This window comes from Aricia agestis, chromosome 17 (genome assembly GCF_905147365.1).
Source record: "Aricia agestis chromosome 17, ilAriAges1.1, whole genome shotgun sequence".
Classification (NCBI taxonomy): domain Eukaryota; kingdom Metazoa; phylum Arthropoda; class Insecta; order Lepidoptera; family Lycaenidae; genus Aricia; species Aricia agestis.
In genome coordinates, this window is record NC_056422.1 from 951531 (window position 1) to 973728 (window position 22198).

The following is a 22198-nucleotide window of genomic DNA, read 5'->3' on the forward strand; positions in this document are numbered from 1 at the left end:
CGCGCCCCTTGGATCACGAGATTTTTATTAGGATTTACGAGTTAAGATACTCATATTATATTCATTAAGGCCGGTATAAATAGTCAGTACTCAAGATGCATTTCGGTCTCAAAATTTGGACCAATCACAATTCACAGAGCCGAACCGCGTCTTGAGACCGGGTCGCATCTTAAGTACTGACTATTTATACCGGCCTAAAAGTTTGAGTATCAATAAATCCTTTCCCTCAACAAATCCATCCTCTTGCGTCATCCATCAGGGGGCCTCGCAAAATAATTTTCATCATAAATTCTTAAATTAATCTTGCCCGCATAAAATTTAGGTGTTGCCCGGCCACAGGCAGAACGTACCTATTTATCTGTTATGTTTAAATAACTGAACACACACGGCACAGTCACAGTATAGCAACACAGTGCATACTATGAATATTTAAACCAAATTTATTTATTTTTAAATGACCAAATTTCAATGTACACTTAAAGTACAAAGTACAAAAAAAATTGTATAAAGAAAATAATATGTCAAAATGCGAGCTGTCGCCTGTTGATTTGAATCATATTTGAATCAATGAATAAGGAAACAGAGTCAATGACAAATATATACTAGTCATCTGTGGTCAATGATTTGAATAAAAAAATATGTCAGCTGTCGCGGAGTGCTGTCATAACAAATACATGTGTTTTGTGGTGCTTTATTTTAATAATTAAATTAAATTCTATTATCGTTATATTTCAAAAATTAATAAACAACGATGGGGAAGAGAAAGTATACCGAGGATGAGCAGAGTGCAAAGAAAAAGAGCAAAAATGATGAAAATTCTCAAGACGAAGATATGGACGATGCGTCTGAGGAACAACCCGAAAATAAAGTACCCAGCAAACCAGCACCAGTTCCAAGACAGAATTTAATAGATATCAAACATTTCCGCAAAGAATTGACCAACAAACAAGGGCAGACAATGGGTAAGATTTTCATATTTGTACACTTTATAGGTTATGTTATGTTTGTTTCGGTTGAGACTGGTATTGAAATAATTTTAAAAATTAAATTGAAGTATCCTTTTTCAGTATGAAATGTAATGTGGAATGTGTTTAATTAAAAAAAAAATGTATGTATTTTTCAGCTTTAACACAGTTTTTGCAAGTGTGTCTCAACCCGGACGCTAATATTGATTACATGCTTGAGTATCTCAAAAGCGGGGGAAATTCACACGAAATATTGCGACAAATCTCACAGGACAACAAGAAGAATTTGACTCTTGCAACACCCACGTTTCACCTTTTCCACCTCATAATTCTGAAGGTACAATCTTCTTTACCGCACATGATAACGATTACTGAGGAAGCTTGCCGCTACTTCTTGAATACATTTGTGCCCACTGTAGAAATAATGATAAGTGAAAACTCTGGACCGAGACACAGAAAGATTGTTCTTAACTTGCTCACATCGATTGTAACTTTAAACTCAGATCTCGGTATCGAAGTGCTCAATCAAATACCTCTTACGCCCAAGAACCTGCAATATATCATTGAGAAGCCAAATTATAAGGAGAAGGACAATGTTCGTACAGCATTTGTACATTTTATCACATCTTTCCTTGTAGATGGCCATTTGCCGTTAATCAAGGCATTACTTGAGAAACCTGGCCTATTGCCTTTGGTTATCCCTGGACTAATCCAAGATGAACCAAATTCGGTCTTGATGTTTTTGAATATCCTAAAAAAGAATGTAATTGATAACCTGCTAATATCAAAAACATTAAAGCTAAAAACTTTCAGTCACCAGGTTTTGAATAATTTATTCAGAGTTTTTCTTTGGAAGGGTCCACCTGATATGAGTAGTGAGCTTAAAAGTGAATCCCACAATGAAATAATGTTGTTAGTTTCGGAGATAATTCTAACTTTATTTACTTCACACAAGTATGGTCTTTACTTTGTAGATGACTCACTGGGCACAAGTGATGCTAACAAAAATCAGAACTTATACAAGTGTTTGCTTTCTTTAAAACGACCTTGGGATAACCCTCATCAGTGTGAAGCCGTGTTAAATATTATATACAAATGCCCAGACCTACATAGAGCTATTATTAATTTAATCGAGCAATCTTTTGAGCCGCAAAATTCCCCGACATGGAAAAGTGTTACACAATTCACTATTCAGTTACTCGACAAAATGAAGCCAGAAGATTTGTTCCTGCGATTCAAAAAGTTATCACCAACTCAGACTGTTAATTTTATAAGATTTGTAACACTTCCAGTGCCTTTGCTAAAAATAATTCACTTGAATATTGGTAAAGACTTAAACATATCATTATATTGCGTGAAAGTGTTAGTCAAAATGCTTCAAACGGTAAAAAGGTACATACAGATTCTAGAAGCAGAAGATACAGATGTGAATGTTGCCGAGTTGAAACAGAAGTTGGAGAATTTCTTGCCCAAACATGTCCCACCTCCAACATCCGTAATTGCTTTAATTAATAATGTTATCAATAGGTCTAATAGTCAAACTACTCAGGATAACAATTTACCAAAGATAGAAGACGCTGAAGCTATGTTGCTACTCGTTGACCTATTACTTCTGTATAATAACACTCATCCAGCTTTCTTCGAATCATTGGAAACTTCGATCGACATGAAGAAAATTCTTGAATTCTCATCGACTTTGAGCTCCGGGCCAATTTCGTTGCTGAAATTCAAAATAATCTCACTCTGGTTGATGCTAGATAGCACCGTCCTCACTCTGCAAAATCCGATGTTCAAAGACTTGTTCCTTATAATGCTCGAAGTGTACACGAATGACGATGATGATACATGGATAGAAGCTAAGGACACACTGCAGATATTCCTCAGGAACACTGGAATATTTGAAAGCGATGAGGATGAAATACATCTGATGATGTACACCCTGCGCCATTCTAAGGTGAATCAAATATCTCTAGTGGCCGACATTGTGGAGCATGTCCTGAAAAATGGTAAAGAGCTATCACAGCATGTTAGAGAGCAAGTCGTCAATTTAGAAATATCAAATGAAGAAAACCAAGCCGATTTAGATAAACTTTTAAATGATCTAATGAACAGTAAAAATACTGATGACAGTGCTTTTCTAGAAAACAAAATCCCATCGTCTTTTATCGTTGGCTGTATGCAATTTATACAGAATAATAGAGATGCTAAGAAACATTTAAAACAGTTCTTGTGCCTGTACGTCACTAATTTACTTCACTGCAACTATTCACCAGAATTGACTGAAGTACTAATTGGAGATTCTAAGTTAGATGTGAGGAGTTACGTAGCTAATTGGCTAGTTGAGCCCATCCCACTCTCAGAGAGTACATGCAATGATGCTACTTTGATTAATTTATCCAATTCAATAATTAGAAATGAAGTCGTAAATCTGAATGACATTTTTAATTTTATAGAATTATCGGAGGATGGTAATTTAGTTGTAGAGGAGATGACTTATAAAATTAATGCTACAGAAACTATAGATAGCTCGAAATTATTTATGTGGGCGAAGTATTTGATGTTCTGTATCGTAAGACTCACGACAATGGAGAAAATTGACGAAGAGCACTTACTAAAGATCGAGAAATATTTTGACGTTTTAATCGCACTTGGAAAAAAGCACCACATGATTTCAGATTGCAGGAACATCATCTTAAACATGCTAAAGAATCCACATTTCCTAAAAATGTACCAGCCTGTTGATTTAAATAAAAAAGATAATAATATTGTAGCTACCAAATTAATGACGAAAATCATTAAAAAATATCAGGACATTGTGACTTATTTGAATAAGAAGTATTACGTCCTAAAACCGTACCAACAGAAGAACTACAACGAAGTACTAAAGATGTTTATAAAAATCAAGAAAAAGAAGAACATAAATAGCGAATACACAATATCGGTAATCGAAACTATTGGCTTATCAAAAGAAAGTGACTATCAAATACTAGAGCAAATATTTACCTGCGACATTGAATCTTATGTAAAAGAAGATAAGGAGCAGAGCTTAGCGTTGGATCTACTTTGCACATTGTTAGATAAGTATTCGAGGGTATCAACAGATTTTACCCAGGAAATAAAGAAGATTATACCTCTGTACACCAAGTTGTTGACAAACAAGGAGGTGACCCCAAATCTGACCAAACTGGAGGCTTCAATGATTAACTTTTTTGAGAACAAACCGAATTTAGTAGTGAATGTAAAAGAAGATGATTTTCGCCAATTCTTTCAAGCGAATACAGTAAGAAAGACCACCTCACAACTGGCATCCATATTGATGAAATTGAACAAGAGGTACATCAATGTATTTGTAGAACAAATAAAGAGACCAGAAATATTAAGTCAGCGAGAGCTTACTCTGCCTATAGGCAATGCGGCCATCTCTCACAGCGAATTTCTAGCCGAACACAAGAACGTTTTATCCGAAATATACAGGGAATATAAAAGTAATATCGTAAAATTCCTGGAGAGACCACATAAAGCTGGCCAAGTGTACCTTAATTCTTGGCAACTGATACGTAAAGTCGTGATCGAATGTATGGAAGAAACAGAATGCTGTAAAATATTTAACAAAACTCACAAATTCGAAGCCTTAGACGCCAGTCATTTGCAAGTTTTGCACGTTGCTTTTGTAAAGTTGTGCTTATCAAACACGCTTAAAAATGACCAAGTCATAAATTATATCACGACAATGCTGCAAGTCTGCTCGAACGCTTTAAAAGAAAACAAAGAAGACGATTTAATATTTATAATAACATCTAATATTGAAAATATTTTGAAAGTAGCCAAAAATGTTATCGGTAATTTCAAAACTGACGAAAAAGACGATTGCAAGAAGATAACAGACAGCGCCGTCTGGCATGGATTCTGTAAAAGCGTACTAAAAGATTCCTTGAGAGTTAAAACAGTCGACCGGGCTAACGTCACCGGTCCAAAAACTCTTTCCTTGCTATCCAATCTCATAAGGGTATTTTACTCAACCGACGCCGAGGATATCGTCACTCTATTCGACATGGTAACATCACACTCGGAGTTTCTAAACGTAATGCTGAGCTACCACAGTCCCGACATAAAATATAGATTACTAGAGCTGCTCTACGTCCTCATGTCGATCAACAAATCGGTGCTGAAGTCGCAGCAGATACCGGTCTACTTGAGCGCGTACAGAGCGACCAGGAGCCCGAGTGACCGACTCATCTTGACCATCCTGTGGTTTTACGAGCACTCGATGTTACCAGTAAATGAGTACAAGCCCTACCTCTTCGGAGATTCCGCGGCTAATTTCTATGCGGTCAGGAAGAGCAAAATCTCGACCCTCTGGGGACACCCGAGCCCAAACCAGGTCATTAACTTATACGACAAGGAGACAATCGCGAGGACCATAAAGCATTTTCCGGTGAATCAGAAATTAAACTACAACCATCAGAGCAAATCGGAGTCGATCACGAATTTCCTGAATCGGCTGCGTCACGAGAAACCGAAGGTCAAAGACGTGGAATTGAATGTAGACAACCTGATCCACAAAGAGCATCATCTACAGATACTTCACGCTATCCAAAGCCCGGATGTTCTGTTTGCTTCTCATAGCGAAGAGGATGAGAGTATATATGATCCAGCGTTTGTCTACCCTCATTTGAGTCAGCTGATGGCGCCGGGATCCGTGGCGTCGTGCTTCAAGCTGCTCCGCAGTGGGCTGCTGTCGCTGGTGGTAGCTGGTCTGGGCTCGCGCTGTCCGCGCATGCGCGCCGCCGCCTACCACGTGCTGCATCGGTTCTGGCAGCTGCTGGAAACTGAGTAAGTAGTTGCATTTATATTTGGAGAAATTATACGTCGTCTTAATTTATTTGTTTAGCAATCGTTGTAGTTTATCCATCTTCTAACATTTCTATTCATAAATGTTAGAAGGTAGTTTTGGAGCACTTTAAACTATAACTTAAATATAACTTTCGGGGATTCTTTATTTTTAACCTTTTTATGGTTTACGAGACCTTCGTCTGATAATTTATTTTGAATTTTCAGGAGGCACAAAAATGACAAACTTCTACTTACGGACTTTATCACTACACTGCGGGCGAGTTTGTCGACGGCCATAGATGAGAGCCTTTGGAACATGAGAAATCCCCAATTACCAGCAATCGGCGCCCTTTACTTGGCACGAGCTCTGATGGTTTCTACTTCACCATCGGAACCACTGTACAGACCTGTCAACAACTTCTTAATAGCCAAACAAACTGTGGATCTGACGGTCGTGCCAGATTTCCTCAGTCTCTTCCATGACAGCGAGGTAGAAACTGTCGATAGAAGAAATTGGACGCTAGAAATTATAAGGGACGGGACGAAGACCATGTCAGATGTGACAGTTATATTCAAAACTATGTGTTTAAAGATGATCATGGGATTCTACTCATCTTCTCTATGCGACAGAAGGACCAAAATTCAAATATTGAGAACGTTAAATTCTATTATAACGATACCTAGAGCCTTCGAAATATTGGTAGAAGGATATAGCCTTCTATCGTGGCTACATTGTGTTGCGAGAGAACTGACTAAAGAAGACAGGAGTGTGGTTAAAGAAGTATTAGTTCTGTTGAAGAATATGATCGACAGTGTTAATATTATAGGTTTCGTAAAACATTGTAGTAAAGTTGAGGAAGCCAAAGTGGATTCTTTAGCGCAGTTTAAAGTTAAAAGTGATGTTGAGTATGAAATTTTAACGATAATATGCAACATGCTACCGAGTGTAGGCTCTGAGGAGGAAGAATTAGTGATCTATTTGAAACTATTGAATCTAGTGACGAAGAGGTCTATAAAGTTTTTAAATAAGAATCAAATGATTAATATAATAGCGAAGTGTGTTAAAGATAATGATTGTATGAAAATGTTCAAACAGTCGGTGGTCAGCAAAAATCATTTAATGTTGTCCAGTAAACTGTTAGACAGTCCAGCCCTAGATAAATATTTGATGGACGAACTAAAAACATTGTTACATACATTTATTGATTAAATTATGTGATAAAAATATGTAATTGTACATGTTATAGATATTCTACTCTTAAGTAGGCTATAAATATATAGGTAAGTATGTACTATGTAATAAATTTTATGGTATAAATTATTTTGTCTTTTTAGTTTGCCTGCTTTCGTCCATAAGAAGATTGTGGGTTTAACATAGAATCTACGAAGAAAACATACATAATATTATAACATCTAAAACAGAAATACAATAGATGTAGGTAGGTGCCATTTCTGTATTAACTGCTGAAAAGCATGCATAATAGACCTAGCCGTCAATGGCCTAATAACGTAGAGATGCTGTATTATTGTAATGATTTAATAACGTTTTTGTGGCGTACCGGCGTCCATTGTGGATGTAATGAAGTGTCAAATCAATGTTCGGGTTATTACACGCTCCAGTACCACCGTTACGGCGCGCGACGGAATCAATGGTGGAGCTTAGCACCATGTAGCTCGCACACCATAGGCACTGTATTTATAGGTCGTATAGGCCGCGGCCTAGAGGTTAAGGTGGTTTCAGAAAAGATGACATGACATGACCTACATCCTTTTCAGTGATTAAAAATTTCTCCATACCCATCAAATTCGGATCAGCTTCTTAAGGGGTACTAGACGGACGGATAACTACATTTTAATACCCAAAAATATTATCAATCTATGTATACAGTATAACATTGTACAATAAGAGGAATAAATCACGAATGTCCTTCGCTGGCTGTAACGGGTGCAGTATTTGGGGACCGCCCTACATAGAGTTTCCCACGATATTGTTGATTGGAATCTACATTGCTAATCGATCGTTATCTATTGATAGTTAACTACAAAGCTTATAACTTAATACTCAGTATAAACCTAGTTTAAACGGGAAGACAAGACACGTTTACTTATATCACAACAGATTATTAAAATGGCGAAAGTCTATGCAGGTATAATTCGTTACTTCTTTACGCTTTACTCCTTAACAGATTTTGATGAAATTTGCCTTGCTAGTAAGTAGTAACTTAGGCTCTAGTACGACACATTTTGTCTTGAAATTATGCAGCATTCCCGTTGGATACTCTTTGGATGCTCTGCAACAAGAGTTCGCCCGTGGCTAAGCCGCTAGTAAATACTGGTGGTAACAGCAAGACCATCTAAAGTATGAGTTATTGAAGCTGATAATATGAAATACCTTTTTTCAGTGTTGGAATTTGCGTGCATACGATGAACCGTTAAAGTGACAAAAAGTAATGAGACCGCATGCTTTCCGATAAGAAATGTTATGCAACCATCAATCTTACAATGGTCATCTCGATTGAAAGCCACTATACAATTAAGGGAAAAAGTACTCTTTTTGCCGCCTTTCGATCAAGGCTTTCAAGAATAAGCGCGTGCGTCCCGCTCTAACGCGCGGGGAAAGACTGAGACGGGTGTAGAGTAGGGTTAACGTATCACCCGAGCACAGTCAGCGGCGACGCACGAGTGCATACGAACGATTCGAATTTGGAATGTAATTTTTTTTATTCCACACTTTTGCACTGAAATGTGACGAATTGCCGGAAAAATAGTATCGGTAACTAAAAAGTTTTGTGGTTGTGTGAATATTGAGTAGGTAGTGTTTTGAGTGGCCGGTTGCCAAGGTTACGGAGTGGAATTAGGTAAGGAGCTGCGCATGTTTTTACTGAATTAAAAATTATAATAATTGAATGAATACTTTGTAAAATTTTAACGTAGATTTAAAATAATTAAGATGTCTTTAATTCAGTAGAGTTCTTTAATTTCCCCATATTTATTTACTTGTGAGTTGTGTGTAAGTAACTTATTTTTAAAGTTTTAAAATTGTTTATTTTTATTTTGGAGTGTAGGTATTTATAACTTTGACGAAATGTTAATACTTCAAAAGTCTATACATCAGTTAAACAAGTAGTTTTACTGATTTTCTTAAAATCTCTGTTGCCATAGTCACGAAGTTTAATCTTAGTTATGTAATACTAATAAATAATAATGCAAACAATCAAAATAAAGTCGATTTTGCAAAAGAATCTCACAATATAAAGGTTTCAAATGAGTGAGACGTATTAAGGTCTCGAAAAAATTATATTCTTAAAAAAGTTAAACAAACAAACGAGTTCTGATTTTAACTCAAAAAAAATCTAAATAATATCGATACAATATAAAGACGATTCCTTTTATAACTCAATGTATTCTGAGCTGAGACTTGAGAGTGATCTAGACATTAAGAGGTATTGACCGGTTTTGCAATGAAATGGTTTCTTGGTCGTTATATCTCATAAATAGCACGAAATGTCGCGGAGGTCGGGGGGTTCAATCCCGATGAAGACATTTACAAGCGACTCGTGCATGTCAACTCGTGACAGCAAGTCTAAAGACCTAAAACTTAGGTCTTATAGCTATGGGAGGTTCAGGTCAACTAGATGGAGACATTCTCTAAGATTTACTATTGTATTGTAGTGTGCGTCTCACCTTCCTGCTATATTAATTTAAGTAAGCATAAGTACTTAGTTCTTAAGTTAGCTATTAACAAAAGTTATTTGCGAGTATAACACCTCTGTAATCCGTCCATCGTGGGTATCGCAGACACATTAGATTTTCAATTCAATTGTTATGCTGGCAGCCGGCTGCCGCTTGGCCCTTGGAGCATGATAGGTTAATTAGACTCCTGAATCCTGCACATTGCATTATAATTTCTATTAGGCTAGAGGGCCCTAGAGGGCCAATTTGATAGATTAATTAAAGATACTTTGTATGAAGGTTATTATTTCTATTTATAGGGCCAAAGTCTCGAATCGAAGATCATCATCAAAAAAGTTATCAGGTGTGGCGATGCAATTACGTCGTTCATTAAATCATTATTAATTATACAGTCAAATGTATTTTAAGTCACGCGCTTTAATGAGTTTGGATTTTTTGACTTTCATACTTTGATATTGCCAAAAATAATACGACGAAAGACCAAGAAAATCGTTGATTTATAGCCAAATGGTATCTATATTTATCTACACTAATATAATAAAAAGGTAGTTTTTTTTTCGTTTGTATGAGCTATCTAATCTCTGAAACTACTGGTCCGATTGCAAAAATTTTAACACCGATAGAAAGCTGGTGTCTTCCTGAGTGACATAGGCTATATTTTATTTAGCACAGATATTCTTGGAATCCCGGAAAAGTCAAAAGGGCATAGGTACAATAGCTTATAAACCGGAAAAGTCTACGGTTCTCTACGTCTCTCTAAAAGCTCATTCAATTATTATGATCTATTAAAAACATAGATAATAATTCTTTTGGAGGTTTTGTGATGTCGTAATTCTATAGAAATTTAATCGTATTGTCTTTAAGGAGCTTCAACAAGGCTTTCGAGGAGCTTAGCCTCACTAAGTACACAGTTTCGCTTTTAATCCTAGATAATGAAGAGATTAGCTCGTCTAGACGGCGGCTGAGGTCTAGAAATTCCGTGATAACAGTGTTTATACCTGCAGTACGGTAGGAGTTAAGGTTTATAATAAAGTGCTGCTTTTAGAGTATTATAGCCGTACTCAGAGACGTTAAATTATGATTAACCTAAAACCGTGTTGGATATGTTTTAGATTGCTTGTTTTCTATGAGACGCCGGTCCGACCTCTCATAGAAAACAAGAAATGGAAAAAAATGGTGTAAGCGACAAAATGGTTTTTGTCGCGTAATTTAAAAACCATAAATATATTTCAAATAAGATATGGGAAAATTAAAGTGTATGCTTGAACCAATCTATGTACAAATTTTGGAAGCTTAAATCACTCTCCTCTGTTGGGAAAATTATAATCCCTTTTTTTGCAGACTTCTTTTTGATTGATTATTCTGTGTTATAAAAGTTGACCAATCGTGTTATGCTATGGGTAATTCAAAGACAAAGACATGATGAATACTGACAATGAACTTTAATTTCTTAGTTTTTCTCATTGCTGAGAAAAATCGATATCGCTACAGCCAAATTATCAAGGCGTCTCTTTAATGAAGAGTTTGACAGATTTGTTCCACTCTGAGTGCGGCATCGGCAGTGAGACAATTAGTAGAAGAAGATTTGTACTACAACGTAATGTAGGTAATGCATGTTTACAAATTAAATGTCTTTTTAGTCATGTATTAGCTACGTTTAAATTCAAGTTAGCTGCTTAAATAGGCAGTTTATTATTTACCTCTAAATTCTAATAGACAAATGACAATAAATAATTAAGGGTATACTCGAGCTGTACACAACCAGCGGCCAGCCCACTTTTCAAAGGTCTGCATTGCCAACAATGAACTAAAAGCATTTTCTCACACTTATAAGAGAGATATTCTCCAAACTTTCAATAAGATTTTGACTCTGTAGAGCACTAGATCTCTAGATCTCTATTTTCTAATGTCGAATAACTCAAGGAACGTTATACAAGCTTTAGTAAGGAATATATCATCGTACCGCAAGTAACCGCTAGAGGCGTTGTAAAATTTGCACTAAAAATTTACGTAGTCGGTATCGAGTATCGAAAAATAAACTCATGGTAGAAATACTGAACCGTTTCTGAAATAAGGTGTCCGTATATGAACATTTTGGACCCGGAAAAATGTAGAGTTCCTGCACGGTACACAAATGTTAGCCAAACGAACAACATTTCGTTTAAGTATGAAAAAACTTCATAATAATATTATTGTGATCAAAAATATCCATTAATTGTTTACCTAAGAGTAATGTCAGATTAAGACAATATCCCTTATCTCAAAATGTGAATAAAAAAAACAAATCCGCCTGTCACCTCCTTCGTCATTGTCACGTGGTTCAAGCCGTTAGAGGCTTAATTGGCCCCCCAGAGGAGCCCTATCTTGGAGATTATCTCCACATCTGCTACATAATATCCAAATGATTGTCTTATTGGCACAATAAACTTAGTTTACATAGTTCAAGATCTTAGTAAACACTTTATCTGATACAAAATAAAATAGTTTAAACTTTAAATTATTGGATAGTCTACATACAGTTTGATGTTTTGAATACTACATAAGAACATAGGAGTAGATTAGTTTTGTCTGTGGGTGTCAAAGAATTTCAGTTACTTTGGGTAGGTAACTTTAAATTATAGGTTATTAGATGTTGCCGTTGAGATTAGTTTATAATGCATACTTTTCCGTGATGGAAAACATTTTGTCCTTTTTCGGGACTCAAAGTGTCTTCAATCTTCATACTTAATTTTATTTAAATCTGATGAGCGGCTTGAGCGTTACAAACAGACAGACAGATTTTTACATATTTTATAATAGCTGTCATTTTTCATCAAATCTTTTTACAAACCGTATGCAAAGTTCATTTTCCCCCTCCTATCATATTTATTATATATGCAAAACTTACTCCGCGATGAGAATACCTGTCAAGTGTCAGGTTGTCATATCGTTTGCAGGCTGGTTGCGGGCAGGTTGCGGGCAGGTTGCGGTAACCACGGGGCTAACCAGGCGTAACCAGCTGTAACCGGACTCCGCCAGCTGACAGCTCTTGTAATGTCTCCCGATCTTTATAACATGGTGGGAGTGCTTATGTCAGATCGATAATATGGAAGATCTTAACTAAATTGCATTATAAAATGTCAGTTTGTAATGTTGTATATTTGTCGCTCTTTTATGCAGCAGTACTCAGACACTGAGCAGATTTTGATGATATTTGAGGGGTTTTATGTCATTATTTAACAAAATCTACCCTCCATATCCAGATATTGTGCAAATCACATACGTGTAAGAATAAGAATCATTTATTTGCAGAAAATACCTACCGTTACAATAGATGTTACAATAATTATACAGGGTTCCCGACTCTAGTCATCCTACCTAATAACTAGGCATGCAAAATGTATACTAAATTAGTAATCAATAATCATATACTTACATGTATAATACGAGTTCAACATAAAAGTGTCCTTAATTTCAAAATGGTCTATTAATACTTGTGACCGCCATACATATTTTGTGACCACCACAAAAACTTAAGGCTGCGATCACGCAGGACCTAGAAATATTTATTCTAAACTTTAGAATCTATATTATCAATGGTTCTAAAGCAAATTTCCTGGTATTTCCCTGATTTAGTGAGAACATTAGAATACTGTGGTCTGCGGCTAGCGGCCACATCGACCGGAGCCAATTAAAGCTCAAACTGCGCTTGCGCCGCCCCTGCCTTGTGTTGGTTTAGATTCGCCCAACGATATACTATTCTAGATACAGGCTTGCATAGATGATGAAAAAAGAATTTAAGATGCGAAGGAAAATGACGAGGTTTAAGTAGACAGACTCTGTAATAGGTGAACTGATGTTGTTAAAATGAGCGAATGTATAGGACACGAGGCTTAAGTGGTTCATGTTTTACAACTTCACGCCTTAGCACAGTGATAAAATAAAGAACGAATAAAAAAACCAAGGCTTCAAGATATTCTGAATGCGCTCTGCGGAGATCGGAGGTCGGAACGCAAATAATAATTGATGAATCTGCGGGTAGTTGAACAACTTCAGCGAGTATGACATCTGTCACTTCAGTCCACCCGTGACCACGGCCGCTGGAACGCAGCCGAAAAATCTGTAAGTGATGAATTTTATATTGCAATTGTATCAAACTTGTTAAATATAGATAAAGGTTTCGTTCTGGCGTGCATCCAGCAATTGTATATCGTGACCTCATTGTACCGTACTAAGAGGCATTCAATTTGGAGGTGTATAGTGCATCAGAATATAATGGCGGCCTGCGATCAATTTCGATAATAATACGCCATTACACCCCGCCAATTACTAACAAAGTTTCGTGGAAAACTGCTTCCGATTTAAAAATATCTCGATAAAACTTGCCAGTGTAAAAATATGAAGTGAATTTAAATAGGTAAGTAGACTTGACGACGCGACGCTTGCTCCATTGCGCCAAAATTAATAAAAAGTACCTATCCTTTGTTCTTTCCCGCAACTAAATGTATCTCCATACCAAATTTCTGTTAAATCGGTTCAGTAGTTTGGGCGTGAAGAGGTGACAGACAGACACACTTTCGTATTTATAATATTAGTACGTATATATCAGCATGCTTAGCAAGCAGAGTGAGCAAGGCATTCTGTTATATGTTCATTGTTTTCTATCCGTACTTCTATTCTCTACCCACATTTTAGCACTTGATTATTACTGAAACTTCGCCGATTGTCTGTCTGTCCGTACGTCACATCCTACAATGAAAAATATAAGTACTAATCTTATTTAAAAACCCAAACAAAGTAACTCTATCCGTGTAGTGTCGATTGGAGTTTCGATATCTCATAGATTTAGGGAATCCAATAATAAGGGCATCGAACTTATTATTTATTCTGACAAGCTCTCCCAACAAACATTATTCTCTTATAGTATTAGTAATTCATATTTTCCTCACAATTTTCCCAAATGTTCTTACCAAAAGTTGCAAATCGTACTTAGTTTAAGATATTATAACTTCTTATATTATACGATATATAATAATATAATATCTATGGACGCTTCACACCACGTCAGTCTGGTCCCGTGCTAAGTACCTAAAGGACTTGTGTTACAGGTTACCAGACAACGGAAATATATTTAATACTTTTATACTATACATATATTTAAGATTTTTATTATATCATACACATATTTAATACACATCCAGACCCGGGAACATTGAAAACTTTTTTTTTTTGTTCCGTCGGCGGGATTCGAACCCGCGACCCCCGGCTTGAGCTACCGACGCGCTCACCACTGAGCCACAGAGGTCGTCTTATATATACTTTTGCAGCCAATTTTTTGTTTAGTACGTTACAACTTACAAGTTAATTCTCAATTTTCGTTTATCAGCATGATAATATCTATTCATAATTACCTGTTAATAAGAGAAATATCAGTTTTATCAGATTCAGAATATCTCAACTACCTGACTTATCCCCACAACAAACCTACGATCGCTGCTAATATCCTTCATAATCATAATGAGACTACCCATCTTGCAGGTAGTTTTATTTATAGCTTAAAACCTCTTTTAGTTCAACCTTTTAACACACACTAACACATAGTTATGCCTCTGCTTTCAAACACACTTTTTATATACAGGGTGTAACAAAAATAAGTGATAATACTTTAGGGTGTGTACGTGTTCCTTGTAGAGAGTTCACTGTGAAAGTAGCAGCGCTTAAAGACCAATATTTTTTTTTACTTTTGTATGGAGAAACTCGTGACGCTCGGGCCCTTGCATTTTCACAGCTGCAGCACGCTGCTATTTTCACAGTGAACTCTCTACAAGGAACACGTACACACCCTAAAGTATTATCACTTATTTTTGTTACACACTGTATATTCTGTTGTGTAGAAATATGAACTTTTGACTGTGTAAAAACTTAATTTATTATTGATGTATTTGGTATGTAATTTATATATTACTTTCTGTATGTTACCGCACTTACGTACCACTGAACCGATTTTGATAAAATTTTATATCAAGAGAAACTTTGTAGCTCGCCGCCCGTTTTTATTGTTTATAGAAATTATTGGTTCCCGCTCTTTTGGCAACGAACTTTGGCAGGTAACATCTAGTACTTAAATCGTATTAGACCACAATTTGATTGTGGTGACTATACTTTAAACTTTAAAGTCCACTCAAATAACAATTCTACGCCTCAAAAAGCGGTCCCAAAGTTTTAGTACCAAATGGGATTGGTAAGGCGATAGGTTCTGGGAAGCCCTGTGCGGCGTGTGCCCTGTGGGCTTGTATGTACTTTGACCCTTAACCCTGGGTCGCCTGGAGGGTTTCCGGCTCCGATGACGGTCGATAGCCCGTCTTAGCCCTAAGCTATTTCGATACCTTCCTTAGAGAAATAGAGTACGTATAGAATTCAAATGTTTTTTACGTTTAACACTCTCTAGCAAATGTTCTATAGGTAAGTAATATAATATTATAAAATATGCCAGAGTCTGTCTGTACCTTTTCAGCCCTGAGGGCTTAACCGATTTACACAAAATTTTGTACGAAGGTACTCTAAGTCCCGATATATATATATATATAAAACTCAAAGGTGACTGACTGACTCATTGACATAGTGATCTATCAACGCACAGCCCAAACCACTGGACGGATCGGGCTGAAATTGGGCATGCAGGTAGATGTTATGACGTAGGCATCCGCTAAGAAAGGATTTTGATAAATTCCAACCCCAAGGGGTTGAAATAGGGGATGCAAGTTTGTATATAATAGCACTTCTTAACGCGAGCGAAGCCGCGGGCAAAAGCTCGTTAAGGATATAGGACAATTTTTATCACAGAAAAGTGTACGGTTCCCGGGCGATGAACGAATTACCAAACAAAGTTCCGGGCAACAAATATTATAGTATATTGATTTTCTCACATCTAATAAACCAATAGATATTAAATAATAACAGATTTAAATAATTAAAATTAATAACTAATTAAAGTTATCTATAAAGCTGATTGGTTACAGCTATAAATGATTAACGGCAATCCGCAATTTTCTTGACTTAACCACACCAATAAAATAATAAATTAACTAATAATAATTTATTAACATTTAACTTACAGTTTAATTAATTTACAGTAGCTCTCTGTTGATGAATTTATAATAAGAACATTAATAATAATAAATCTTGGTTAACTTGTTCGTTAATTTTAACTAAGTTCTAAGTAGGATAACATTTTAATAAATACTTAGCAACACTCAGAAAAACAATATTTTTTCCTTTACTTATTAATGATCAGCTGATCCTCCCTAGGGACCTCGATTTTCATAACTCGAATGTCGCTGCGATTACAGGCTGTTTCAAACGAAAGCGAGATAGTTTGTGAACGAATCAACATTCGAAGTATGAGAATTGGCCTCCAGTACGGCCACCAATCACCATAGATTCTTTGTAGCTAGTTCCAATTCTATCAAAAATATTTGAAAAAGCAATGCATAAAAGACTAACTTCATTCATAAATAAATTTAATATCTTGAAACATGAACAATTTGGCTTTCAAAAGAACAAATCAACTCAACAAGCATGTTTCAACGTTACTAACCAAATTGTAAACTGCATTGATGAAAAGAACCACTGCATAACTGTTTTCATTGACATGACTAAAGCTTTTGATTTTGTTTCACATAAATTACTACTGAAGAAATTAAGCAAAATGGGAATAAGGGGACCAGCTTTAAATTGGATTAAGGCCTTCCTTGAAAATAGAACGCAATACACAATAATAGAAAACATTAACGGAGATAATGAATTAGTCAATACTGAATCTGCAGTCTTACTTAATGAATATGGAGTTCCACAAGGCTCTGTACTAGGTCCTCAGCTATTCTTGTTTTACATAAATGACATTCCCATTGAAATTAATAATCCAATAATCATGAATAATTATAAATTTACATTATTTGCTGATGACATATCTATAATATTTACATATAATAAATCGGACGTGAATAAAATCGAAAATGACATAAACTTGACACTTAGATATTTAATTGAATGGCTGACATGTAATAACCTTAAAATTAATGTTAATAAAACTAGGTATATACAATTTAGAACTTATAACAAAAAACCCGTTGACTTAAAATTAACACACAATAATGAAAAAATAGAGGAAGTTGAGGAAAACTTGTTTTTAGGCATACAAATTGACAAACACTGTAATTGGCATGCACACATAGATAAAGTTTGTTCAAAACTGAACAAATTTGTTTTTGTCTTGCGCAGGTTAGCATGGACAGTTAGTATCCAAACCTCAATTACAGCCTATCACGGCTACGTGTCCTCAGTCCTGCGATATGGTCTAGTTGTCTGGGGAAACTCAACGCATATAGACAAAGCATTCATTGTGCAAAAGAAATGTATTCGTGCTATAGCTAAGATTCCACCGTATGAGTCATGTAAGCCTTTCTTTAAAAAATTCAACATATTGACTCTACCTAGCATGTACATTTTAGAAATATTTAAATTCGTTACACACAATAAGGACATTTTTACACAATTGATTGACACAAACCCAACTAAATATTTTAGAAATTCAAATAGATTAATTATAAATAAAAAACCAAAAACAACTCTTTTTCTAAATAATGCATATACAATGTGTGTAAAGATTTATAACAAAATACCAGATCACATAAAACACTTGTCTAAAAAACAGTCTATTAGAGAACTAAAAAGAATGCTAATAAATGAATCTTATTATGATGTAAAGGAATTCTTAAACAGTTGACATTAACTTATTTTATTTTATGACAATAGTTTTTAAATTAATTGACATTTTTACTTTATTATAGATTTCTCATTACTCTCATGACATGTTTAATTATTACTAAGTATGTAAAAATTGATTTGAATAGGTATTGTTAGCGTAAAATATATTTTGTATGATTATAATTACTTATATTATAATTTTATGATAATATGTTTAATTATTACTATTATTAATGATGATTGATAAGTTATGTAAAAATTGATTTGAATATTTTTAGTGTAAAACATATTTTTGTACATGATTATAATTTAAATATATTATATTTGCATGCTATTTTATACATAGCTAAAAGTGTTAGATCTTAAGAAAATAATCATTACCACCTACTGTATTCACCACTTTTATAGCAAATAAACGAATTGAATTGAATTGAATTGAATTGAATTGAAATTGAATTGAATTGAATACCATAGAGTTTTGGTACAAAAAATAATCTATGGTGTACTTTGCGAGTTTGGGTTCTCCTCGCCGCGCCGCCGCCGCCGGGTTTTCTCGAACCGGTGGTAGGCCTCATGGAGACGTTCTAAAAGTGTTAACTTTATTAACCTATATTTTAGAAATAATTATATTTTGATTTTTTTATAGAGAAATCATACAATTATACATACTTACCATGAATATATTTTGTGTTAAAATGTGTAAAAAATCATAATAAATCTTATCTTTCTAATAATAATTTGATCTAACTATTGTTATGACTTGTTTAATAATTAAGTAAGAATCTAATTTGATAATTGAACTAAAATAATTGAATGATCCTATCTATACTTATTAGTTACTAGCTGTTGCCAGCTACTTCGTCCGCGTTAGCATAGTTATAGATCACATCCCAAGTATTATTTATTGTACAAAAATATTCAATGTACAGAATTGACTTTCCTACGATTTTATTATATGTTCCGCGCAGCTTTGCTTGCGTAATTTAGGAATTTCACGCAACCGTACATTTTTCCGCAAAAAATAGCCTTGTCCCTTCACGTGGTCTGTTCTTCATGTTTGCCAAATAACATAAAACTTGCTCCAGTAGTTCTTAGGATAATAAGCAATTTCAAATAATTTCCATCCGTTTTTTCCACATTTTCCTCTATTTCTTTGCTCTTATTAGTCTTAGCGTGATAAAATATAGCCTATAGCCTTTCTCGATATATGGGCTATCTAACACTGAAAGAATTTTTCAAATCGGACCAGTAGTAGTGTTAGCCTATTTATCGAGGAAGGCTATAGGCTATATTTTATCACGCTAAGACTAATAGGAGCGAAGAAATAGAGGAAAATTTGAAAAAAAAACGCAGGAAATTATTTAAAATTGCTTATCTTTACTGGAGAAATTTTTATGTAATTTTTCACACATGAAGAATAGACCATGTGAAAGGTCATAGTTTCTTTTTTTTGCGGAAAAATGTACGGTTTCCGTGAAATCCCTAAATTACGCGGGCGAAGCCACGCGGAACATCTGGTTGTTTATAAAAATAATTAGAATTTGATTTGATCGATCAAATTGTAATTGGCAAGAAATAAAAGGCTTTTTTATTTTAACTAAGCCAGCAGGTGTATTTTGCTCGTTTGTTGTACAAATCTCTTCCTGAGAATTTCTGTCTTTTGCTGCCTTAGCTCTAATCGGTGTAATAAAGAAATTAGTGTAGTGCGGGTTCGAGTCCCGGCAATTACAGCATTCATCGCCTACGGCTACTGGGCCTCGCTCTCGGCTCTACCATTATACTATTTCAAAGTATGGAACTGGTTAATGTTACTCTAGGTAGAGAAAATATAAAATAGTTGGAAGTCTTTGAAAATTTAAAAACTGTCAGAAGTTATGTGGAAAATATAAGGTAGTTTTTAAGCACAGAGTCGAACGGTTAAGGTATTACGGCACATTAACATACACATATACAAAACGAGCAGCTAAAATATTTTTTCTTCTTTTTAGCGTTGCTTAATTTGACTATTAAAGTAAATTTTCATTTAACATTAGACGTTAACGTTAAAGGACATGTCAACTTTTAATAATGAAAACAAAAGCACCTCGTCAGTCGTGAAAAACAAAAGCTCAGTGTAAATTAAAATTTCTACATTAAGATTTGCACGCACGTGACAACTGACTCACTTATACCCAGGACTTTGTTACTTGGTCAAGTGTCGTGAGAGACTCCAAGAGAGTCCTTGGTCCTTGAGAAAAGCCTTCCTTTATCCTTACAAAGAATGAATGTGTATTTAGAATACCTACGCGAGTATATTCAAACTAACATCAGAAATGAGAATAAATGTATGTTACGCCTTGATAATTTGGCTGCAGCGATATCGATTTTTCTCAACAATAACTAAAGCTTAGAAATTAAAGTTCATTGTCAGTATTCATCATGTCTTTATCTTTGAATTACTACCACGATTGGTCAACTTTTATAACACAGAATAATTAATCAAAAAGACCTCTATAAAAACAGGGATTCTAATTTTGCAAACAGAGGAGAGTGATTTAAGCTTCCAAAATTTGTACATAGATTAGTTCAAGCATACACTATAATTTGTCCATAGCTTATATGAAATATATTTATGGTTTTTAAATAATGCAACAAAAACCATTTTGTCGCTTACGCCCTTTCCATTTCTTGTTTTCTATAAGAGGCCGGCCCGGCCTCTCATAGAAAACAAGCGATCTAAAACATATCCAAAACACTAATATAATATATTCTGTGCCTTAACGTAGAAGTTAGAACCGAAATGGATTATAAAAGTGACCTTAGTATACTTGAAATATTTTTGCTTTATCGCCAACCTATCACAGAAGTTTCACTGACTCTGTATCTCTATATCTCTATATGTATGTCTGTATATCTGTATAGAGACACAACAATGTGCTCTCAGCAACAATCTACATAATTATCTGATGGAGCCGCGGGAATTGTATTGTGAGGTACGGACGGACAACTTGTTTTTTATTAGTTTATAAATAAACCGAGATCTTATACTTTTTGTTTGTTTGGCAGAGAGGTAACTCGGTCTCAGAGAAAATCGGCGTGAAGGTATAAACCGTTCAAAGCTAATAACATGAGTTTAACTATTTATATTCTATACTTATAAGGTGCATTATACGCCAAAAATGTCTGCACCTGCTGTTTTTTTTTCCACTTCTACCGGCACTTCCGGAGTATACCCCATAGTTTTTTTTAATAAAATCGTTTTTAGTCGATGGTACAAACTATCTAATTATAATGGTGAATATCTAATTATAATTATAAATTATAATGTCTTTATTTCGTACTACAAATATAAATATAAACATAACTTGTTAATAGCGGTGATAAGAGACCTTTTTATGGTTGGGTGAGAATTTAAAATAAGCTTAAGTATAACGTGCTAATTTAAACCAATAACGATTTCAGATAAGGCGGTATACGTCTTTATAATTTGTTAATATGTTTGTTATTTGTTAATACTTGGGTAATCCAGTTTCAAAATTGAAAATAAATCATTTTTGTTATTGATTGAAAAGCTTAAAACCCGTTTTATTGAATTTGCTTATTCGATTTTTGAATACAAATAATAATAAAACAAATGTTTACACCACGCCTACACCACGAAAAGTATTTTTTAACCGACTTCCAAAAAACGAGGAGGTTATATTTTAAATCCAAATTGAGTAAACTGTACGAAAAAAGTCGTAAATTGGAATATTGTTGATTTTGTTTTTTTAAATGTCGGAAACGCCGAAAGACGTAAATTTGAGTGGACTTACCTCATGAAGTTGTAAAGTGAATGAAATTAAAAGTCGTGATTACCGATTCGTTTCGCTCGATCATTCGTTCCTAATCAAATATTCTTCTTAAAATAAACGCTTGATAATGGTTATTGATATAAATAATGTTTATGATTGAAAGGTAAAGCAAATATTTGATCAAACTTA

At 34.9% G+C, this 22198-nt stretch overlaps 2 protein-coding genes across 2 annotated transcripts in view; both read left to right on the forward strand.

Moving 5' to 3' along the window:
• The first annotated feature begins 666 nt into the window (after nt 1–666).
• The window catches only part of LOC121735647 (nucleolar pre-ribosomal-associated protein 1), a 36889-nt gene continuing 15357 nt past the window's right edge, over nt 667–22198 (forward strand). The window contains exons 1-3 of the mRNA XM_042126545.1: nt 667–962; nt 1124–5798; nt 6024–7013. Of these exons, the coding sequence (XP_041982479.1) occupies nt 752–962; nt 1124–5798; nt 6024–7008 (5871 nt within the window). The 5' untranslated portion in view covers nt 667–751 and the 3' untranslated portion in view covers nt 7009–7013. The remainder of the gene's footprint in view (nt 963–1123; nt 5799–6023; nt 7014–22198) is intronic.
• LOC121735648 overlaps nt 8556–22198 on the forward strand; it is a 103884-nt gene continuing 90241 nt past the window's right edge. The window contains exon 1 of the mRNA XM_042126546.1: nt 8556–8656. The gene's annotated coding sequence lies outside the window, so the exon portion shown is untranslated. The remainder of the gene's footprint in view (nt 8657–22198) is intronic.